The 24,823-nt window shown below is 38.7% G+C and overlaps 1 protein-coding gene across 1 annotated transcript in view; it reads right to left on the bottom strand.

The window, feature by feature from the left end:
- Positions 1-1,114: 1,114 nt before the first annotated feature.
- Positions 1,115-24,823, bottom strand: part of LOC133226223 (netrin receptor DCC-like) — a gene marked incomplete at its 3' end in the record, with an annotated part of 93,808 nt that continues 70,099 nt past the window's right edge. The window contains exons 4-5 of the mRNA XM_061379471.1: positions 2,960-3,114; positions 1,115-1,235 (exon numbers count right to left, since the gene is read on the bottom strand). Coding sequence (XP_061235455.1) covers positions 1,115-1,235; positions 2,960-3,114 — 276 coding nt within the window. The remainder of the gene's footprint in view (positions 1,236-2,959; positions 3,115-24,823) is intronic.

The following is a 24,823-nucleotide window of genomic DNA, read 5'->3' as shown; positions in this document are numbered from 1 at the left end:
AGTGCTCGTAACACAATAGCTTGCAGGACTGAACTTCGACAAATCTCAGCAAATGTTCCTGCTCAGTGTTCAGACAGGAGTTCCTAAGAGTCAGACTGCTGCAGCTAACAAGAAAATGGACTGCAGCCATACTTACCTCTCTATTTCCAAACAGCCAGATTTTTTGCAAAGCTTTAAAACTTCACACTGATGCTGTGTGGAAACTTTTCAAAGTATTTCCCAAAGAAATACTATGATATGAGCTATCAGGCTGGTTAGTTGATCTCAGCAAGGTTGTGTCGACAATTTGTGGTCTACCAAGATCCTGCTCTTCTCAATCCCAATCAGAGAAAGAACAATGCTTCAGCACACTTTTGTGTTCTCATCTTAGTGCTATAATCCACGAGAGGTAGAAAGTGTAACCTGCAGCCCAGTGCAGGTCATTAATCATTTATAACCCAGAAACTTTGACAGGCTTTTATCTATGCTTTGCGTATCAGCTAGTTTAAGATGAAGACATCTTTCTGTTACTTAAAACCCCATAAAGTAGTAAACGCTTAATCTGCTGCACAGTGCTGTCCATAAAACCAAACACGTATTAATTTCCAAGTAACAGCAACAAAAAGCAACATTCATCCTGTCAGCACGTAGACACAAACATTCTGATCTCAATGGCTGGCTGCACTTGATATCCCACTGCCAATTTTTCTTTTTCTTCCCCTCTTTTTCTTCTCTTCTTTTTCCCCGAGACAAGTGTTCTACAACAGCTTAATGCAGAACTACATCGGGTAAAATTCTCTGTTGCTTATGGACTACTTTATTCCATAACCCCACCAGTTTGTGATCACCTCATATTTCAGCCGGACAAAGCCCACTAATTCATAGTAAGGCATTGCCGTTGGCTTTTCATGCAGGTTTAGTGAGCCTCCAGGGTAATTTTGAGGACAAGGCCAGCATTTGTAATTGCCTCAGTGAACAAAATACCTCAAACTATCTGATAGCCTGGACACGCTTTTAACTACAGTCAGCCAGCTGGATAAGTAAGAGGGAGTAAAGAATAGTAGCTGCTCATTTGGGATTTTTTTGTTAATAGCATTAATTACATCTACAATTCTGTATGTCCTTTGCATCTTACCAGGCTCTGGGATGATTAGCTGTGCACTGGCCTGTGCGTTTCCAGCTTCATTTTCAGCTACACACTGATAAAAACCTTCATCTGACTTTACCAAGCCCAGAATCCTTAAGTTGCTGCCACCCTAGAGAGAAAACAAAAGAGAAAGCAAGGAAGTGGGGAGAATTAATTAGAAAAAACACCATCCAGAGTGAACGTGGTTTATAAAACCTTTCCAGAAGGGCCATTCTGTGAAACATGGTGCTGTGTATGTAATCCTCCTCACATAGCCCTGATCCTTGGAGGCACATAACCATAAGCACTTTCATTAGGATCGTCTTGACACGTTGTAATCTTCGCATTTTGTATGATTGTGCCTATGGCCCAAGGGTGAATTCACTTTCCTGCACAGAGTCCATCCAACACCTCTCTCAAGCTCCAAATTGCAGCCATCACTTGAGCAGCGCTCTGAATTTTGTCCTGACCCTTTGCTGCAGGGAAGATTTAAAAGAACTTTCACCTTCTGCATCTTTGAACAAACACTGTTCTGAAGGTCAAACCCTCCATATGGCTTGAGGCATGGAGATCCTCAAGAAAATGTCACTCTGCGCTTACTTCATTTGAAACAGATTTAACTTTTAGCTTTTGTTAGCACAAGCAGAAACCAATTATGTTGGGTAAAAAATCTCAAGTGAGGGGTATTATCAGGCTGAAATGCACCTTCCGTTAACTATTAAGTGAAGCCATTTTCTAACACCTTTACCACACATCCATGACAGCAAAAGAGACCTGTCTTTTCTCTGGACAGCCTCTGGCTGCCTTCTAATAAGGAAAAATATTAAAAAGAAAGGTTGAATTTCTATTGCATATGGCAGAATAAGTCTATCCTGCGTGAAAAACATATTACAAAAGCTTTTTTTTTTGTCGTAAGTAGTTGAAAGTCATGATGATAATCAATATTATTTGTTACAAGGTGAAAATTAAAAAGTGTTGAAGCAAGCCACGTCTCTGAACCAGCCACAACGTGTGGCTTACAGGCATTTTCATATGGCTTAAGAGGTGGTCCCCAGCATCCCTACTCACTTACAAGTGAATTACAAGTGTCACTGCTTTCAGGAGAGGCCAGCTAGATCACCCCTTTCATAAAACACAGCAGAAATTCTTAGCCCATGTCCTAATGGCATTTAAACTAAAGGAGATTGTAATTCTGGACAGGGATGTTAGTTTGGGTAGGGCACACAATTCCCTTCGAAAAGTTGTAATTATGTCAAATGGGAGTTTTGACAAGGGCCTGTAGGGACCCGCCAAGGGGAATGGCTTGAACCTGCCAGAGGGGAGACTGCGATGAGCTCTTAGGCAGAAGCTCTTCCCTGTGAGGGTGCTGAGGCGCTGGCACAGGGTGCCCAGAGAAGCTGTGGCTGCCCCATCCCTGGCAGTGTTTGGGGCCAGGTTGGACACAGGGGCTTGGAGCAAGCTGCTCCACTGGAAGGGGTCCCTGCCTGTGGCAGGGGTTGGAGCTGGATGAGCTTTAAGGTCCCTCCCAACCGAACCCATTCTATGACTCTTAACCCCTTGTACCCATGTACTATTTCATTGGAGATGTATTATTTTTTTGACCACTGACAATGGTAAGGGAAGTAAGCAACATGGTAGATAATATTATCAATAGCATCTCATTCAAATATCACTAGAATTCAGACTGTGTCAACATACGTGACCAAACACATCCCAGTGCAATGTGCCTAATATGTAATCTGTTTTCTTTGGGAAGACTAATATGCTTGTGAAGGCAACAACTGTATCAAATATCACAACACATTTCAGAACTTGATTTAAAAAAAATCTAATAAGTGAAAGCCAGATAATTACCACTATCTGAAAATAGTCGCTGGGAATGACCACTTCTCCGTTCTTGATCCACTCCACCATAGGAACAGGCTTACCAGACACAGTACATTCAAACTCAATATCCATACTTTCGTAGGCATAAAGATTTGAAGGGTGAACTAAAAACCATGGTGGAACTGCAAAAAGGATGGGGAAAAAATGAAAGTGGCAATGAGTAAATATAAATTAAGGCTTAAAAAGTAAATAATTTCAACGAGTTTGAAGAATATTAGACATAAATAGAAAACATTTCTGTAATTCAAATCATTCTCTTTGACCCTGAGCCTATTAAAAATTTAATACCAGGGAAAATATTTGCTCTAGAAAATACACTTAAACCATCAATGTTCTTTTTTTTTTTTTTTCCCCAAATGGAATAATTAAAACCTCTATTTAGAAGACATGTAAGATAATATTGTCACTAAGTGAATATACGAGTAATGAAATCTAATTTGTTTCAGAGAATTGGACGCCAACTGTTCATAACAAGGTCCTACAGGTCAAAGTATGGACAGCTACCTACAGGTACAAGACACCTCCACTGACAAATGATACAGAATTACAAATATTTAGAGCAGAGACATTCGTATATAACCAAGAAGGACTTTTGACTCAGTTTAGAGAAGATGAGGAGATAATCAATAACCAGGAAATCTGTCCTTAGTGATTGGAAGAAGAAAAAGGTTGAATTATCTTTGCCAAAAATAAATTCTTATTAAGCTAGCAATTATCTGTTGCCTTGTATTACTATAATGTATTCACAGTTTTTTCAGTATGCTATATGATATGCTAATTTAATTTAATTTCATCATTATTGTACTACTAGGATGATGGAAATCAGCAATTTGAGAAAAACTGCTAATAACATTACATTTCTAATAAGCCTCCCCCGCGCCGCACTGAAAAGCACATGCAAAAACTCGGCAGCCTACGTACATTCCACCAGCTTTCGTAGGGGAATGAAGGTCTCAGTTTTGAATACCCACAGTTGCCACAAAGCCAGAATAGATTAATTCCTAAGTACCATCCATGACTTATTATTTCAGACAGAAAATCCAATTGTATTTCTCGAGCCATCATTTCCATTGTCTGATTATAATATTTATAAAGCCATAATATTAAAAAACCCCTCTAAATTAAAAGGAGGTGAAGATTATAAAATAAATTGCAGAGAAAAAAGCTAAGAAATGTTAGAATGGAGGCTGCCCTCACATCCCTAACTCAAATCTCAGGTTTGCAGGGATTACAGTATGCTCTTCAATTACACAATAAAATTTAGTTTCTTTGCAGTCTCCCTCAGGGCTATAGGAGGACCCCGCTCACAGAAAGAGTGATTCAGGATTAATTTCAAGCTTCCTATTTAGTACACAGCTTCATGCTTTATAGTTTTCAAACTTTTCCCTGCAAAGAGTGATTCGTTTCCCATTGTTTTTAGTCTGGCTCCTATTTTGACAGCACCTGCATGAGCTGCAGATGTGTTTAAATACATAGGAGTTGCACACGAAGAGGTGCTACTAGCCAAGATACCAGGGATAGGGCAGAAGTACCCCCTATTTTTCTTGCCTGGTTAGGTGTGATTTAGTACTCAATATTCTGATGTGGGGTTTTTTGCACATCAGAGCAAAAAGTCTCATTAGGGACGCAGAAAAAGATAAAAACAGTTGCAGTACATGAATGCATGGTGTAAGCGACAAAACCCATGTCCAGTAGGAATACTATGGCAGGCGTACCAATAGACTGTGCTCTTCAGGGTTTGTATTTCAGCACCTTAACTACAAATCTTTCCTGTATTTTATTTTTCTTTTTGACAATAGTTTCCAGCTTTAGAAATAAATGAAGACAGAGTCCTAGACATCATCACCTCTTCAATCATACGCTCCCAATTAACCATGAGTGCTCTCCAAACTTGTAGGTACAAATACTTTCTCAGAAATGAGATTATTTAAAAACTGTATACAATTCATAAACTGAAGCAGATCTGAGTAAGACTGCAAAGGTTTTATGTCAGTCTTTTCCTGATTTGAGCAATTGTTTCTGTTTTTGAGCTAAGTTGCCTATGCCGAAATAAGCATATACCCTGGGCCCCTCCAGCACTGGTTTCATGCCTCATTTTCTCTATTCCTCTTTCAGCTTGGTCTCTTGTTTTTCATATATTTAATAATTTAGGATACCTGGAAGATCCTGATCCAGTTCAGTTCAAACCCAATCCTGCAAATTAAAACTGATGAGATGTCCTCGTTAACTTAGCTACCTAATTTCCTTCCAAAAAGGCTTAGACAGATGCATGCATTTGGCTCAGAAACACTCTAGGCTGGGCTCTTCTTGTTCTGTGGCCATACAGACATTAAATCAGGGTCTCCAGACCACACAGACACAATACAGGAAATTTTGTAAACAATTTGTCAAGTAAAATATCACTCATAAGGGAAAACTATTGAGTAGGATGATGATTAAGATGATTAAAAAAATTAATATCACTTAAATCAGGGATAGATGAAAAAGACAGTTTTGTTGCAGAGTTATGGAGAATCACCATTGATACTATGGCTCAAGGAGAAATAAACAAAGTCTTTATGTAAGAAAAATTTTAATAAAAAAAAATTAAAACAGAATCACATTCATATATTAATTTTTTATACTTTCTCTTTTTACACTAGAATCCTAGTATAATTTATTCAACAGACTCACTGAAAAACACCAGTATCTACTTAGTTTATAAACCATGTCATTTTTCAGAGCTCTGACAAAATTATAAACTACTCAATCTTCATTAGCATAGTTTATTGTGATGTCAGCAGAAGCCTGCAATTAATTTATAGACTTGTAATTCACGGATTCACACGTGTTATTCTTTACGACAGACGCTCCAGGACCCTGACCCCACTTGCCTGCAGCTTTTCATTCTCCAGCAGAACGGGTGCTCCTCTCCCCTCGTCACTCTTACTGTTATTTTTTTAATTGCTGGTGTTTTTTCAGACTGACAGAAAGTTTGGTGCTTGGTTGCTTTTTTTTATTATATTTATAATGGTTCATTTTCAGTATATGCGTATCTGGGTGTTGAGTTTCACACAAAACCGGATGTACTTAGCAATTGCAACTCATTCACCAACACCTTTCCTACAGCGGGAGAGGTGTGCCCTTATTTTCCTTAAGGACACCATTAAAGTGAATAATTTGCATAATTATTTTGGCAGAAATTGTGCAGTATTAAACACAGGTAAGATGCCGCAAATAAGGACAACTTAACACCCCAAAGCAGACAGATGTAATACATTAAGATTGGAAATATGTATGCATGTATGTATAAAATGTCAGGCACTTTAAATACACATTCTATAAATATTTTATATATTCAATAAATGTCAAGCACTCCCATATTTGCTCTCTATGTGTTTTTTCTCAGTACTGAATATTTTAAAGGTATGCACCAGCAGAAGGCTGGTGAGGTGGGTTGGAAAGGAAATAAAAACACATGCTGTTTTCATGTTCCTTATAATTACATTGTGGCAATCTAAAAAGGCTTGAACAAATAGCAGACATTTTTTCTCCCCAAACTTAAAATGTTTCACAGAAATGTTTTTTTTCTTTCTCAGAAAATGCCTGTGAAATGTTGGAAAGTGGGAGTTTAGTGAGATTTTTCTGGAACAGTCGTGGACCGTAGGATGCTTTTATTGTTGTACTTTGCCCTGGCTCTGGATGAAAGCCTTAAAATTTTATTTTCAGATAAAGATAATTTAAAATAACAACTCAGAAGGTCATGCTTATCCACAACAGGAGGAAAACACTTTTCTAAGCACTCTTTATTTCATCTCAACTGGCCCCATCAAAATGCCCCAGTCACAGGCTGAGGATACTTTATGCTACATATTGTACCACAAAAGGGAGGAAAAACTCCAAATGGTTAATGGAGATCTAGAAAAGAAGACGTCCATGAGATTTAAGGAATCATATCAACAAGTAGGATCAAAGTCATTCGGATAAAGGATTAGGACAGACCCCAGTGTGTAACCCTATTGACTCAGGAGGATTTTTTTGTGTGTGTGTGAGTGATGTAACTTAAACTAAACACAAGATAGGACCCATTTTGCAGGGAAGCAGTTTTGTATAAAAGCATACACAAAAGTTTAAAGTTCTCGGTACTACAGTACATTTAGTGGGTGCTTAGTCACCAAGGCTGTCCCCCAGCAGACAGCACATCAGTATCACAGGCTCCAAGATTCAAAATGCAGTAACTTATCATGTGCTAGGGGATGCCACACACCTCTGGGAGAGGGTGAGTGCTTTGTTTTACTCGGTGCAAGAAAGAAGCAGATTTTTAAAATTAAATTTAATGTGTATACTCCCGTAAAGATCATGCCATAGACCTGACATTCACTTGGCAGAAGGCCCCTCAGATGAAGAACTTGCTCTGAAGTCTGTCTTGTTTGCAGGTCCCTACTGAAGCAGGTTGCCATTCTCTGTCATCTTTTAAATAAGTCCTTGAAAGGTCGTGTGGGAATTCCACAATGCCTTGGGAAGCATGTGTGGGTCTGGGTCTCAAACACCATCTTCAGACTAATAGGCTTTTCCCTCTAAAGGCCATAGCAGGCTGTATTTATTACCAAAAATGTCAAAGATTGGCTGTAATGGGCCTGTAACAGAGGCTGGGGAACTAATCGAATACTTGCCAGCAGAAATAGCTGGCTTAGGGAGCTGTGTGTTGGGATGACCTCCCTATTTCTAGAAATACCTTTTCTAAGATGACAGCTGATCGTGTGACAAGAGAGAACAATTTAAACTCCAAGAAATGTCAGCATTTCCTAATGTAAAGTGTCTTCTCTTTGCATGTTTGAATAAGGAATGTGTTTCTACTGACCCAAGAAAGATAACTGCTGTCAGCAAGTGCCCAACCTTGTCAGCCTTCTCAATGGGAAGACTTTAGATTGCATGTTCTTAAGGGCTGGCTTTGTCATCTCACAGATTCAAATAGTTTTTAAAAATATCCCTTGTACTTTTTACTGCTAACTTGCACAAACCATGAATTTGGAATAAAGTTACATCAAGTGAATGTGCCAGGTTGTGCCTGCCTTAAGGGGAGTCAGGACAATCTCACTCAAAGCCACTAGAATTCCTCCAGATCTAAAATTGACAGTAGAATTGAAATTTTATATAAAAGTATATTTTTTCTACATTTAGATATACAGCTCATTTGTTCACTACTCTTTTCTGTTATATATGGTAATTCAGGAACTGTTTCTGCAAGAAGTTGAAGAAATAACTCTTTATGGTTTTACAATGCATGACTCTTCGGAAAGAGGATGAGGCAGAAAAACCTAAGATTCCACTAACATGTCTTAAAGAAATAATAGTTTGCATCTACTCTCTTTCTATCTCTTCCTACAGCTCTGTATCCCTGTCTTACCCTGAACTCCATGCCTGAAAAGCAGAAAGAGGATATGATCTCAATGTATATTCCCACGTACCAGTCTTGAAGAAATAAAAGAAAAATTAAGCTGTTATTGCATATAAAACTTCATTCTTCACTTGAAGAAAGGTATTACTTATTTAACGATTTAGATTGTCTGCATGCTTCTTTAGTTCTCAACATGAAGGTCAGTGTATGCCATATACTGCAGAACAGCAGAAGCTCATGGTTCCCAAGAGAAAAAGAAATGAGCCACCAAAAATTCAAATAGTAAATCATCCCAATCCTATGGGCATGAAAGAGGAAGAGATGAAGAGACATTCCTGCAACCAGAGCTGGGCATTCGTGGTCAAAGCAGTCTCACCTAAGACATGCATCCCACTTTGTACTGAATGTATTAGGAATGCATTTTAATCAGCCTGAATCTCCAGTTCTGCAGCTAACCAAGCTGTATCCTTGTCCCTCAGCATAAGTCAGAGCAGAATTTAAGCTTCCAAAACTGCCCATGGATTCAGATGTATCCATACAGCAAAACACCGGGAGCTGAGCAAAGACTGGGGAGAAAACACTAAGAAAGGAGAAAATCCACTAGAAAAGAGAGGGCAGAGAAAAACATTTCTTTCCCACTTTGCATTTTCTAAGGTTATCTTTAGACTATCTTTAGACAACTGAAAAGCTGCTAAACCTTCCAATCTAGCACTATACAAATGAAAAATAATCAAAATAGGAGCATTTATTTTAATTGACTACATTACTAAATGTACTTCTATTAATGAATGCACTGATGACACACTTAAGGAAGAATACAATTTCAGTTTTATAAACAAAAGTGAAGATTCTTCATCATTACATCCAGAAAACAGTGAAAAAACAAAGCTTAACATTGCTCCCACTTTTGTTACCAAAGAAATCCTTCCGAAATGCTGTGATGACCTGTGTTGTACTTGAAGAGCTAAAAGTCTTATCTCCATAAAAAGATAATTTTTCTCATTTATTTCTAGGGTCCAGCTCCTCAACCCAGTGCAGAGGAAAAGGAGAGACCATTTATGTCTGAAAAACTCATTATTGCCTCTGCAATGGTTCAAATAGCTGCTATAGTAAGAAAACTCAAAAGAGAGAAGTTTATTGGGAAAGTTCCCAGAGTATGAGCAGGAGTGAAGAACAGGTTCACTGAAGGATCATGCCTCCATGATAATCAAGTATAAAGACAATATTAGGAAAAAAGGACTCTTAGCAATTTGCATTAACAAAGATTTTGTTTACACATAAGGAACGAAGTTAGAAACTCTTATTGCAAAATATTAGTAGTTGTTGTTTTGTGTCATTTGCCTTTTTCTTTAAAATTAGTTTAAAAAACTTGCCAAGGGCATAATGTGTGTCCCATAATAAAATAATACAAAGCCTCTTGAGATTTTTTGGAGGGAAGCTTGCATGGTCAGGTGGCTAATCACAACTTCCTCTTTATTGCCCTCCTGGTAGCCAGGCCTTAATAAGTTCAGCAAGGTTGATAATGACCCTACGAAATCGCTAGGAGCTCCATCTGGCTGCTACTGGGCTACTGCAACATCAGCACCGAGGAGCAGATGCAGCAGTTAGATGTGTTCATCCTCATGGAAAAAGGCTATAAAGTATTGAAACCAGATCACTGGAGGACAAGTTGCAAGGTCTGGAATGCACGCACACATGCTCATCTACAAGTTTCCATAGAGTACACGCTGTATAATTTCTAGGTTTTACTCAGTATTGTTTACAGCCACTTTGTAGATCACTATAGCATAGAATATTTCAGGACTAATGTAAATGTTCATAAATTTCTGTTATAGACAAATAATTAGCATACATCTTTCAAATCGATCATAACACTAAACTGTTGTTCTAATCATATTTTGGAGCACTTAAGAGGAGTTGGGCATGGAGAGAGGACTTTTTTTCCACATTAAAACATTGCTTCATGCATGATCACCAAGGTAAAAACAACATAAAGATCAAATAAACAATTTCCCTTGTTACAGGTAAAAATGTTGGTCTGGCTCCTGAATGGGTTTCCCTAGCTGGAGACCACAGAAACACGATGCTAATAAATGTTCTCTTTAAGTAAGGCACCACTAATGGACAGCCTGGGAAGAGAAAACTAAGGTCACAGATATCTGTCAATTTATAACTACCTAAAGATTTTATTTTATTGCTGCCTTTATGACTTACAGTACCGAAAAGAGTTATTGACCACATACCATTCTTCCCGGGAACAAACGAGCATTTCATAATTGTGTATTGGGTCAAACTTTCTCTTCAGAAGCATTAACGTTATTTCTGTCAACCTATGTATCACAGGAACACATATATCATAGAACAGGCTTTCTGAGGGCTAATATGATACCGACAATTAACTAAATTTTGAGTAAATAACATGAAAGGGAACATTAGGTTGTAAGGAAGTTGCAAATACAGCTGCATTATCTCAATTAACTTCTTCATTTTTAATAGTATTTTGCCTATGTGTCTAAGCATAACCTAAATAGGAATTAAATTAACGAAAATAAGAAATCTCTGAAACATAATAATTTAGATACTCCAAGTTAACACAAAATAAGTACTTACAGGCACTAATTTTCATCTGGTCAAAAAAAACTGAAGAAAAATAAAATATGCAAGAATATTCTACAGTTTCCTTCCTTTGCATCTTTGCAAGAAGCAGTATGTGTGATTAGACGGAAAAATAACTGTTGACCCTGGATGCTCCATGATCTCTCTCCTGTTCCTCTTCGTACATTAAGGATCAGCGAACGATCTTTTCTGGAGTGCTCTGCTGAGATTCGTGCTGACACCAGCATGCACCATGCTATTAGACTTGATAATTGCGACTATAATGCTTTTCATTTTGGGATCTCAAAGCAATATGTAGACATTAAATAATTCACAAGCATTTTACACATAGATACACACACATAAAATAAATGACTTGCTCAAGGTCATGTAACATATCAGTGACAGATAATTAAAAGCCAGTGTAATTAATAGATGTCCCAGTGAGATTTCTGTATATGTAAGACTCTCTTCCCTCTCTAGCTGGAACAGAGAAGCCTCTTTGCAATATGGATTTCCCAGGTTTACTCTCTGGAGCAGGGGCTCCATCTCTACACAAGCCCCACATTGGACATTGGGGACCAGCTCTTATTTGCAGGTGGGTCAGTTAATGAGCCAGCACCACCCTGCTCCATACAGCTCTCCTCCTCCCCCAGCATTCCTCATTAAGTTAAAAGCAACTGCTGTCCCTGTGTCAAAAGGGAAAATTGGAGAAGCTGAAAACTGATAAAAATACAGTAGAAGCTAGAGGAACACAGCATGAGTTTATTACTTCTTCTGTAACAATCCTGATCTCTAATAAAGACCTTTTTGATGTTTTTATTCATGATTTCATTCCTTTTCCACTTTTGCAATGCAGTGCTGGTGTGGAGGGACATTTTGTGGCTTTTCCTGTGGGGAAGGAGCAGTGTGAGAGCGAATGTGGTGGTGGGACAAGGCGCCATCAAAGCTCCCCTGCCATGAGCCTCCATCTCTTGCCAGTGCCCCCTTCTTTTTTCCATTACATCCCAGGGCTGAAAAACCCATCACAACAGACCAGGGAAATAAGACTTCAGTGAGATAAAAGTGCACGTCAGTGCGTAAAAAAGCTACCAACCATATTACTAGTATTCATTATATTACTACTTATTATTATGTTATAGAATAGTCAGGGCTGGAAAGGACTATAGGATCATCAAGTTCCAACCCTCCTGCCATGGGCAGGGACACCTCACACTAAACCATGGCACCCAAGGCTCTGTCCAACCTGGCCTTGAACACTGCCAAGGATGGAGCATCCACAGCTTCCTTCGGCAACCCATTCCAGTGCCTCACCATCTTAAGAGGAAGCAATGTCTTCCTTATATCCAATCTAAACTTCCCCTGTTTAAGTCTGAACCCATTATCCCTTGTCCTATCACTACAGTCCCTAATGAAAAGTCCCTCCTTAGCATCCTTATAAGCTCCCTTCAGATACTGAATATTATTATTATTACATTAGTATTAGTACATCTAAGTTGGGATTTGCTCACAGAAGGTGTCTTTAGAATTTTATCCTGGCTGATGCTGTGTTTTTAATTCAGTAGCAAAATTTCCAAATGAAACTCCCAGGAACTGAAGGTTTGCCAATAGCAGCTCACTGGATTCAGTCAGTGACTCTGCCAGGTCCATATACAGGCAGAGCATGGATTTTGTGCTTGCTTGAGCATCAAAAGAACAAGGAAACTACTCTTTTACCTAGAAAGCCACCTCCACGCTTGGAAATAACAACAAAAAGAATAAAATACATTTAAAAAAGAAAAGAAGTATGACAGATCCTTTGTATTTTCCTTTCTTTTACCTTATTATTCACCAGACTCATACGGAAAAATGTCATCAATTGATCACATTTCAGTAACATTTACAGAAGCATGAAAGCTGGTTTCTGAAACAACCCAAAAATTACATCAAACTGTTAATCCACACGAATCGCCACGTGTGTAGTTTGCCTGGCAGGTAGAAATTCTAGTGCGAAACACTGGCAACAGGTTGTCACTCTGCAAGAGGAAAATGTTAAGAAAGTGTGCTGAAAAGGTACTTATTTTTGAGCTGTTTATTCATATGGCCTCAATCTTCATTTTATCACACTGTCTTAAAAGAAAGGAAAATGAGAAACTGAGGAGCAAATAGATAAAACAGACTATATATTACAGTAGTATGTATAATATTGGACATGTTACTGCAGTCTGTTATGATGCTTACTATACTTTCAGACCCCTTTATGTACCTGGCAAGTTAATAGGTGGAATCTCATGTCATTTATTCAGGCTAGTACATTAACTTTTGAATTATCCCATTCAAACAAAGTCATTAGCACAAACTGAGGACAGATGCTTGGAATGAGCATCCTTGGAAAAGAAAGATTCGAGCCGTGCACAAAAGGCATTACTAACTAAGCTGTGTAGAAACCGAGAATGAAGAAGTCATTACCAGAAAGTAATAAAACCTTCTAATTCCATTAAAAAAAAACCAACACAAACCAAAACCTACCAACCAAAAACCAAATCAACAAAAAAGCCAAAACAAAATTCGGTTTATTCTCTCCACATAACTAAGGAAGAGTTAAGAACTGCATGGTAGCCATGGTGGTCACTGCCAGGTTAGCAAGTTCAAACTAAATTATATTAAGTCCAACAAAATTATTGTCCCCTTTGCAGTCTAACACTAGCTCTCATTTTAGATGTCAGGCCAGTGAGTACAATGTAGCTCTTTGCCCATGATAGCCTTTAAATAAATAAATGAATAAACAGTCATTTCATCTTTCTTGTAGAGTTAAGGTGAACAGCTAGCAAGAGCTAGCTGTTAATGAAAGCATCTAAAAGCTCCCTTTAGTTAAAACCTAAAAGCATATGCTAGGCAGATTTATTTTGGTTTATTTGTTTAACAGTCCTACCTGCCAACTGAGTACAAAAATGAGAGCAGAGGCAGAGTATGAATTATGGAAAAGAGGGAGGATGCTTTCAGTGCAGCTGGCACAAACCTCCCTCTCCTCCGGCTGCCCTGGCACAGGACGACCTTTGTTCTCAGCACTAAAAGTGAAGTGCACATAGATGAAAGGGGCTCGAAGCAGCTTCATTACACTCCCCTGCTTCTGCTCTGGGTGAGGCGGTTGCAATTTGATCAAAGAGAAAGGAATCAACGAGCTCTAATTCGATTAGCAAGCAAAAACGTCAAATGATTTTTAAGTAATCCAAGGTCACTGAGAATAAAAGTGACTGAGGTAGACATACACTGTTCACCAAAATATAAATCAGACAGTTATTCTCTTGATAGCAGCTAAGTCGCCTGCTCCAGGAACCAAAAACATAAGTCTTTGTTTTTCATTAATTCACCTCTAAGGCTGGACTGAAACAGCTGATGTCTCTTGTGCCACATGCAAGGATGAAATGGGATGAAGAACTGCCTGTCCTGCAGACATTGCCATACAGACCTTGCTACAGCGCTCTTTCACCTGCGTGCAACCACCAAATTAGAGGGCAAAAAAATGCAGATGACTTCAGCAAAACAGGAAAAAGGGCAGGATGGAGCCAGCGTGTGTCCCACCTCCCAGCCTTGGGGAAACTCCACATCTGAGCTGGCATCGGCCAAGCACCATGCCAATGGAGGATGCCATCTCCTGAAACACACTTGCACTACTCAAATTGCAACCTGAATTGGCAAAACTGGCAAAGAGCTAGGTTTTAGAAGACACTGTGCTTCATTCAGTTGCTTCATAAGCATAAGACACATTCATTTTTTCAAAACTGATATAAATCAAGCAGTCTGTGTCTGCATAATGTCTGTTAGTGCGCTGCTTCCGAATCTCAATGTTAACATACTGCAAACTGCACAAATGCAGCTTGAATGGACTGAGCTGGTTGAATTACTGTCAGCCAAGACCACAAGCAGTTCAGTTCTTGCAACTGCCTTAACCTTTGATGCAAAGGTAATCATAGTTTAATTGCTATGACACATTTTGCCTGTGATACTAATGGGTTTGCAATACCCAAGTGAAGGAGATTGACACCTCACTGTCACTTTACCAATGGGAAAATGAGAGCATGTGGAACAGACTTATCAGGAGGGTATGTTATGATGATCTAGTCCTACCTAATGTATAAATCAGACAGGACTTCCCCGAATTAATCACCTTTTGATTTACTATGTATATTTTAGGAAACTCATTCATTTTCTCCCAGAGATACAAAATACGCCACAGCCCTCGGTACATTGTTCTACTGATTAATTATTGTCATTTAAGAAAAAAAGTATTATCTTACTTCAAGTATACCCTTATCCTTTCTCAGCAGTGGATGTTCCCTGTATCTTTGTCAGGTAGGCTGTAAGGCTCCATTATTATATTTCTGTTCTTTGCACAGATAGTGACAGACCATGATCAAACCACTCTGTAACCTTCTCTGACAAATTAAATAAATAAAAGGGGCTCTTTCATCTCAAGTATATTTCCCAATTCTTTAACCAATCTTGTGGTTCACCCTGAATGCCTTTATCACTTCTTTAATTTTCTTCTTGAATTAAGGATGCAATTATTCAGTAGGGTTTTTCCCAATGAAAGACACAGTGGTTCTAGTCTTACTCAATGGTCCCGTTTTCATCAGTACTCTAAATCACATCAACAGTTTTGTCTGCTGCATTGTGTTGGGCAGGATGTTTAGCTGCTCAGCAGACTTGACCTTCAAGACTTTCCCTGTCTGCATCTCCCAGCACAGCCTGCAGTCTGTCCAGCTGGCCTCTTTAATTCAGAGGCCATGTCCACATCCATAACATTCGCTTGTGCTGTGCTGCCATAATTACTTCGGATCACTCAGTGACATGTTTTGTTCATTTGTTCCTCCTCTCCCAGAGTAACGTACCTGTGCTGCTTGTGTTATCTATAAAGTTTGTCAATGCTTTGTTCTCTTTCAGGTCATAATATCAGAAAAAATACTTAAATCTAACATGGAGCCCACAGCCACTCAGGCATCCCCTTGGCCTTTTCAGACCTCGGCACACAAGCAGCTCCCCTCCAGGCTTCCACAATTTCCTACTATTTCAAGAATTACTAAGAAAGGAACATTCATAATTTAGACGCTTCATCAACCAGTTATTTTAAAGTTCTGGAATAAAATATATTTAGACAAGCTAATTTAAAATTATACATTTGAACATGTCTATTTTAGGTGGTGCTTTTAAAATTTCCTGTTCTACCAGTTAACTCTTAATGAAGCTCCACTGATTCAATGCTCTGCTCTGGGTAAATCACCCACCTTTTTCTCAGTCTGCATGGAATATTTGCAGATCAGTGACTTTACCATAATACAGCTGTGTATGAAAACACAGTCCAACAAAATACAGATCTGAGAAAATACTGGAGTTGTAGGAGGATAAACTACCTCTTGAGCTGGTCATGGGTCCAGGTTAGTCCTGCTGCAAGCTTCTGCTTGGACAGGAGACTGAGCCAGTAACAGCATGCTGGTCCCATGGTCCTTCCAGACATGGCAGCTCACTATGGGAGATCTGCATGATGCTCCAGTAACACTTAACCCCAGAGTTTTAGGTGTTCTTCAGCTTGCAGCACAAATCTCGTCTGCTACAAAACCCTACATATTTTGAAAGAAGAATGGCTTTAATAAAGTCCCTAAGTATTAATTGCATTTTCCTCCTACCTGATTGACCTCTGAATTTTCTTTCGTTTCATGAATTTGAAACATTTTAAGCATGAGTGTGTATTCTATATCTACAGGCTTTACTGTCCATATAGAAATTTCAGAGCTAATGTATTTTCAAGTTCAGGAGGGTATTAGCTCTTCCCTGGCCTTGGATAGGCGCAGGACCAAGAACTTGACTATGATCACTTCTAAGTGCCTAGGATAATGTAACAGAAGCCGTGATACCCTATGATTGCCTTTTGGAAACTGACAAAACCACCGTGGAGGACCAGAGAGGGGCTTCCTAAATCCACCCCATGTCCTCTGCAGGGCTGAGCTCATGCTGGGAGCAATAAGGATGAGAATCTCCATTCCATTATCCCAGCCCATTCCATTATCCCATTCCATTCCATTTCCCAGTGTCCAACAAGGACACTGGGAAAGAGCTGACAGCCTGGAGAGAGCAAGGCAAAGGAAGGACCAAAGAGTTCCTCCAAGGATGTCCATCTTTGTCTCTATTATTCTTCTGGAGCTCTATATAGAATTGCAACTCATACCCCAACATTGAGATAGAAAGTTAATGATCATTACTTGTCATGAAGTGCCCAAGCACCTGCGTATTTTCTGACTAGTTTTCCTCTCCCAGAAATGAGCTGATGTCAAAACACATAGGTGGATGAGGTATTCAGAAACCACATAAAACCCCTCAGGTGAATTCAAGCCTACGGCAGGTGTAAAGCATTAAAACAACAATAAAATCAAAGTAAACCGGTCTGTTTTTACTGTGAGGTCAACAGATTACTACTTGCCCAATTCAATTTTGCATATATATGCATATGCAAGTGTACTATGAATTTTTACAGATGAAACTACTCTTAAAATATATGTATATGTATATACACGTAAGTATGTACTTCCTCAGCTCACAGTTATACTCCACATATTATTTATGTGAAACTAAAAGTGACTCAAAAAATACAGCTCCACATTTCATTATCACTGCTGCCCAATATTTTCCTGACAGTTATTTGAGTTATCTGTGTTTTCATGTGTGACCTACCTCAATGCACCGTAGCACAGCTACATCAAGAGACACAATAATACGCCGTGTCACACAGCTTTCACATCTTGGTTGCAAATCACAGTTGGGCATCTCTAAAATGTTTTCAAGTATTATCTCACTGTTATTGGCTATTTTGACTCCTAATTTTCTCCTAATATAATCTCTGCAATTCTCAGCATATGATTGCATCAGGAAATAATAATAGTCAATTACAGCGTATTGCGCTTGCAACTTGGCTTTTTATTGTGTCTCTAAAAGATCTCAGCACACCAACAAGCCGCAGGAAGTCCTTATATTCACCAGATAAGCTCACATTTCTCTCCATGTGTGAAACCACCTTGCAGCTGAAGAGTTAGAAAGAGGCATTCAATTAGAGCAGAATTGGACATTCTGCAACCTTGAGTAGCCCTCAGAGCAGGTACTGCTTCACAAGACAGTGGTGGGTCTTCATGGAGGTCATCCAATGTATCACGGAAAAGTATAACAGAGCACGAAGGCTTGTGAGCAACCGCACGCTATGCACCCATGGGCAGTCTCTCCACCTCTGCCAGGCGGGTGCTAACCCACTTGTAGAGCTTCATCTCTATTAATGTTGCTGAAGTAACTCATCTGACTGAAGTTAAATAAGGGTTTTGCTGAATTAGGGTCACATTGCTGAATTTCAGTCTCTATCAGCAACTCTTCACTGAATTACTAAATCAATCCTCTAGCACACTAGTGGAAGCACTGGACTGCTGGGAGTGCAGTCTCTGTTTAATTAAAAATTAAAACTGAAGCCATCACCATTACTGGTGATGATTAAAGAATCTGCAGCACCCTTTTCTACAATGACAGCATTAACTTTAAAATCCTGAATAAGTATCATCAGGAGAAATTAAACTTGTCCGTGTATATATATCTCAATCCTTCAAATACAATATTTACAAGCCTTAGTGCCCATTGCAGTACCACTTTTACAGCTCTTGTATTCTCAGCAGTTTACAGAAGAAATAAAAGCTATAATCTATAACACTGAGGTGTTACCAGTATGATCCCAAACCTGCAGGCTCTGATTGTATTACTAGGATTAGTGTTTACTACTTCAAGTAATGCTCTTGACCCCTGTTTGATAACAGATATTTCATCTCCTCCATTCAAACAGCCCACTAATTCATGGACTGTGGGTAAAATTCACATAGGATTATTTGCCATATAAAGGAAATAGTGTTATATAAAGGAAATAATGATATATATATATACATATATATATATGAAATAGAGATAAAAAAATAATGACTCTTTATTTCCTTGAGGGTTTGCACAGAATCTAAGGACACATAGGAGAGATAAAAAAATAATGACTCTTTATTTCCTTGAGGGTTTGCACAGAATCTAAGGACACATAGGCTGTCTGCTTAACAACAAATTTCATTTAAAGAAGCTGTTAATTCTTTCCACAGGAAAAGGTTACCTGTAAAAATAGGACTGGAAAGAGGTTCTGGGATTCTTCTCCCATCCACCATGCAATTGCTCATACCTTAATTTATGCACAAGACCAAATTTTCATCTGCTTTAAGTACTCAGCTGCTGGGATGCGATACCAATCGCTCTGACAGCTGTCACTCCTCCCATCACCACTTAACACATTTAGCTGTGGAGGGAAAAGCCAGGCTAGCACACCAAATAAAGAGGCTTATTCTGCAGCAAGGAGTTTAAAGATTTGCCCCTGGAAAGTCTCAGGAAAATTACAGTTTTAAAAGTGTAGATAAGAGAAAAAAAAAAAAAAGGTGATGGAAATAATGGTAAAAACCAGGTTGAGTTTTAAGGAATTATATGTATCAATCAAAATTCACTGCACTTCAGGGGATGCAAGGAACACCATTTATCAGTTTATGGAATAAGTTTTGATTCTCACTCGTGTTTCATTTACTGAGGCAAGAAAACACACTCATACAACTAATTTCACAACGTGTACCCAACTCTCTTACCATATGAACTGCTTTGCTGAAGTCCTATCACTCCCTGAAATACCATCACAATGAAACACTCTGCACAGAGCAAACAGAACATAAAACCTTTGCCTCTTCTGAGTAGGAGCAAACTTGCAAGAAACCTTAATGGCAACCAAATTTTCCTGTAAAACTCTTGTTTTAAATACATGCTTTCTGAAAACAGCATAGAGACAGCCAGTGGTCAGTGTGGAGAGGGAAAAAAAAAGGTTCACGCAATGAAAGCAAATCAGTGTGAAAAGAGAAAGTCTGTTTCTTACAATTAACACAGAAAATTGCACAGTTGCGGCAACTAGATCAGACTCACCTGGGCAAAACCACTAAGTAGCCATTGTAGGTTTATTTCTATTTCTCCTTTTCATATTCCTACTTTTTCCCTTTAATGGTTACTTCTATCAGAAGTTATTGTCTTAATGTGAGGTAGTGCACATATACCTGGCAGAGGGCTAAGGTTCCACTCCTATGTGTTCACTTTCTGCCTACTAAGAAAATGGACCACTACTGTAAAATCATCCTCAGGATCACTTCCCTTGAATGGATATTGAAAATCAAGTAAAAGCTTCAAAGTTGAAATAAACTTGTTTTAATACTGCTCCTGAAAGCATGACTCAGCACACCATGTAAGCCACGGCTCTGTCTACTCTGGGAGATAACATTATTGCATCTGCAATGAGGGGATTTGCAATACGGCTTTGTGAGAAAGCATATAGCTGATTGTTTTGCATTCTGCCATTTAATAGGTCTTTAGTACCCCCCAAAAAACACTATTCACACCCCTAGAGGTGACTGAGCTGCTGGAAAAAATACGTGCCTTCTCACACACATACATAAAAATATGACCCCTGTATTTTCTCCTGTCTGAAGTTAACAGAACAAGATGTCCAGTACTTGCTAACAAATACCTTTCAGGGCCTTAATGCAGAGTTGAAAACCAGGTTTGAAAGAACCTTGTGTGTAAGTTTACATCATTTCTGCTACTTTATTAAATGAACCCTCCTTTAGTTCTTTTCTTCTGTCTTTTTAAGTCTTCATTTTACTTTTTCCTTTTTTTCTTTCTTTTTTTTTTTTTTTTTTAAAGAAACAGAAACCTGTTAGAAGAACTTACAGAATAACATAAAAATACATTGAAGGCCAAAAACCTTGGCGAAAGAAATCCTGAGAAGCTTTTTCATTGAAAATTAAAAGCAGAGATGAAGGAAAAAATAAAACATCTGACATTTCACACAAAGCTTTATAGGTATCTGAGGAAATTTGACATTTGTCTGTAACATGAACAGCTTGGGTTAGAAGAGAAGCAGATACTAGCTCATGTCCAAACCCCAGGTTGCACTTCTCTTGAGGCTTTAATAAAGTTTGGAAAATATTTCATTGTTGCTAGACAGCCATGAAAATCTGCTATCCTCTCTGTTCCGCATCTGAAGTATTTTGTTTTAGCACGTTTAAAGTATCTTCTCAATGGCTTACTGCATTAGAATGAGGAACTCTTTAAAAAAAAGAGAACACAGATCTCCTTCGAGCAACCCCCTGTTCCGGCATGAGATCCTTTATGGGCTGCAGGGGGATCTCTGCCCCACCATGGACCTCTGTGGCTGCACAAGGGTATCTGTTCCATCACAGAATCATAGAATAGTTAGGGTTGGAAAGGACCTTAAGATCATCAAGTACCAACCCCCCTGCCATGGGCAGGGACACCTTGCTCTAAACCGTATCACCCAAGGCCTCATCCAACATGGACCTCCATGGGCTGTAGGGGGTTATCTGCTCCACCACGGACCTCCATGCAATGCAGGGGGTTGTCCTGCCTCACCATAATCTGCACTATGGGCTGCAAAGTAACCTCTTCTTGAGCACCTGGAGCATGTCCTACCCTCCTTACTCAGTGACCTTGGTGCATGCAAGGCTGTTCGTCTTACACATTGTCACTCCTCTCTTCCAGATGCAGTTACTGAGGTTTTTTCTCCTTCTTAAATACTTTGTCCCAAAGACATTACCTCTGATACCACTCATCCTTGGTCAATGGCAGGTCCATCTTGGAGCTGCCTGGCATCAGCTCCATCAGACATGGGGGAAGCTTCCAGCAGCTTCTCACAGAAGCCACGCACTGCCAAAACCTTGTCATATAAACCCAGTACAATATTCCCTTCTTCTAATGGATCCCAGTAACTTCTTTGTCATTTTACTCTATCAAAAGTCTAAAATGATGGCCTCGAGGATTTTCCTATTATAGTCACATTTACCCTGTATCTTGGTTCATTGCCTCCAGACTTATTTCACATTTGTCTATATTACACTGTATGTTTTCATGTAATTTTCCCAATAACCATGAAGCCTAAAACCTTCTAAATGTGGTTGCATTATTTCTCATTAAACACAAAATTGAAACTGATGACAAAACAAGTTCCAAACTGGAGTGGAGAATGTTAGAAGCCAGAAAAATCTTCCCTATGTACGTAAGACCATAATTTAGTCTCATTAGTCTAAATTTGTTATAATCAAATCTTTAATTACTTCTCTTTCCATCCATTTTATTTAGTATATGCAATTATATATATGTATATTAAATGTATACATACAAATTCCCAAATAAATAACTTACTTTCAGGATCTTTTCATCTAGAATTGCTACTTATAGTTTCTAATATGCTAACATTTTACCCACAGTGTCCAATTTTACCATGACTTAGTATCACAACTCTGAACCTAACCTCAGAAAATTAGTCTTTTGGCTACATGGTGAATTTAATAAATGGGTTTGAAAAACTCATAGCATTAATTGTCTTGCTCTGTCCTACCAGAAAGGAATATAACAAGAAATCAACAGGCTACTAGATGTTACCAGAGTTAACTTCTCCCACTGACTGGTCCTAGTCATGTTTTGTTCTGTCATTATGACTTACACGTTTTTGTTATGTAAATGTTAGCACTACATATGTAGAAATACAAAACTTTCATTTTTATCTGTGAAGATTATTTTTCAGAATCAGAGCTGATGCTACCCAAGTAATTCTATAGCCTAAGCAGTACCTCAACAACCAGCTTCCAACCACTTGGACCCAGCATAGCATTCCTTGAATATTCAGGTGGCATGCAACCATGCAAAGCAACTGACCTAAGGCTTTTGGGGAGCATGTACAGCAACACATACCCTGGCTGACAGCACTGTTCTGCAAGGGGATAAAACTGACCTGCCTTAAATTAATGAGCTGCCCCTACTTTTCAATTTATCTTGTATTTCAAGGTTTTTGTCTTACATTTTCAAATACGCATCCTCTTCCAGATTTTTTTTTTTTTCCTTAGGAATACATTAAAAATGCTACTGGAAGTTCCAAAAGATAACCATCCCTCCTTGCTCACTTGAGTATGCGGCGGCCTCATCATTAGACCAGAACAATAGGCCCCTAGTTTTCAATTTAAATCCTGCATCTGCCCATCCCAGGTAGAAAACAAGAAATGGTAGATAAGACTGCCTGTCCTAATTAGACTCCACAGGCTACTTCTTTTCAATTAAACAGGAAAAATACTGGAAATATATCACTCTTACTATTACTTCAAGCAAAAGAAGGGAAAGACAGGGAGAAAAGCCTTTAAGTCTCCTTTCCCTTCTTTTTACCCTGGGAATTTTATGCAAAATAATAGTACTTATTAGATTTTAATTGTATTTGCATAAATTCAGGAAATAGGTAGAGAAAAAAGAAGCACCAGCCTGATCAAATATTTGTCCAGGAAAATATGGTTTAGGCAATCATTAAAAGACATCTACCATCTGATCCTCATCCACAGGAACACTAAATATTCTGCACTCACATTGCTTGAAAGAAATTTCTTTTGACACTGGTAGATTGCAATGACTAACAGACACAATACTAAAGAGAATATTCCATATACTTTTGCATTTATGTAAAATTCTTATTTTAATAATCTCTTGTACTTTTTCCCTAACATATTTCTGGATAAACTTAGTCCTCACCTCGTAAATTCAGTCACTAAAGAATGTGATTTCTCATGGGGTATGTGGAATAACTGCTGGGCATGCAGTCTGCAGCACATTTGACCACAAGCAGGTTAGCATCCCTTAAGTCAGAGGGAATATGTGACCTTTAAGATGTAATTTGCCTTTCAAGATCTCATCAGAGAAGCACACATATTTTCAGAGTGCAAACATTCAAATGTGTTTATATTTCTGTCAGAGAAATGCTGACTCTTAAATAGCCTGTAGCAAATTTCAGGTGAACTCTTGCCTCTTCCAGCTCTCTAACTAACACATTTGGGTTTTCCTAATCCAGAGTATCCTTAAGCACATGGCAACACTCCACCTTACCCACTCTGTAAGATTTGCTTTCACGAATGACAGCTTTGCAAAATCATTTCATTTGCACGCATCACGGCAATTTCTCAAATGATACTAAATGTGAAAGCCAAGAAGTAAATCTCCATCTCCAGTTACCACTGTATAAATGAAGGACAACATGGATGGTACTCCAAGCACAGGAAATTGCAGTAGAAAAATAACGTGTGTGAGTTATAGGGTAGGAATTTTTTCTTGCAGAGGAGAATGGGAGCGAAGATCTCTACGTTTTTAAGTACTGTGAGAAACAGCTAGATATTAAATTGCTGTCACCTTTTCAGGCCTTTTCATGAGTAAAAATCATTATACTGAATATGGAATACCTAGAACAAACTTCAGGTGAGCAGAGACTCACAATCTTTTCAGTGTTTGTGGTAACTCCAAAATATGTCAGCCAGACATTCACATGAATATTTTTTTCCTGGTTGACAGCCATTGGTAAGCATGCTCACCTCTAAGTTTCAAAATCCCCAGGTTCTGTTTAAGAATCCACCTTCTATAGTTATGAGTATGTATTTAGGTATTTCAGCATATATAGCAATCTATGTTCTACCCTTAATGCTTGAGGACCTTTATAAACACAGTGATAATTATTTTTAGGGAGTGTCTTGCTCAATGCATCTTTACTCCCTCAGATGAATACTACAGATCCACTCAGCAGTCTATCCAAGACGTAGGTCAAAAAAAGCATTGGGGAACCTTGCAAATCTCTATCAGTTGTCTTTGAGATTTTCAAGATAAAAGAGGAAGAAACCATTTATACCTTTCTGCTAGCAGGAAAAGGTTACTGTTTGACCTTTGGAAAGTCATTGTTTTCA

This window comes from Neopsephotus bourkii, unplaced genomic scaffold (assembly GCF_033783945.1).
Source record: "Neopsephotus bourkii isolate Nb327-2 ecotype Australia unplaced genomic scaffold, CSIRO-AGI_Nbou_v1 NB_1773, whole genome shotgun sequence".
Taxonomy (NCBI): Eukaryota; Metazoa; Chordata; class Aves; order Psittaciformes; family Psittacidae; genus Neopsephotus; species Neopsephotus bourkii.
The sequence above is the reverse complement of the archived record's forward strand: the minus strand, read 5'-3'. Positions and strand labels throughout refer to the sequence as shown.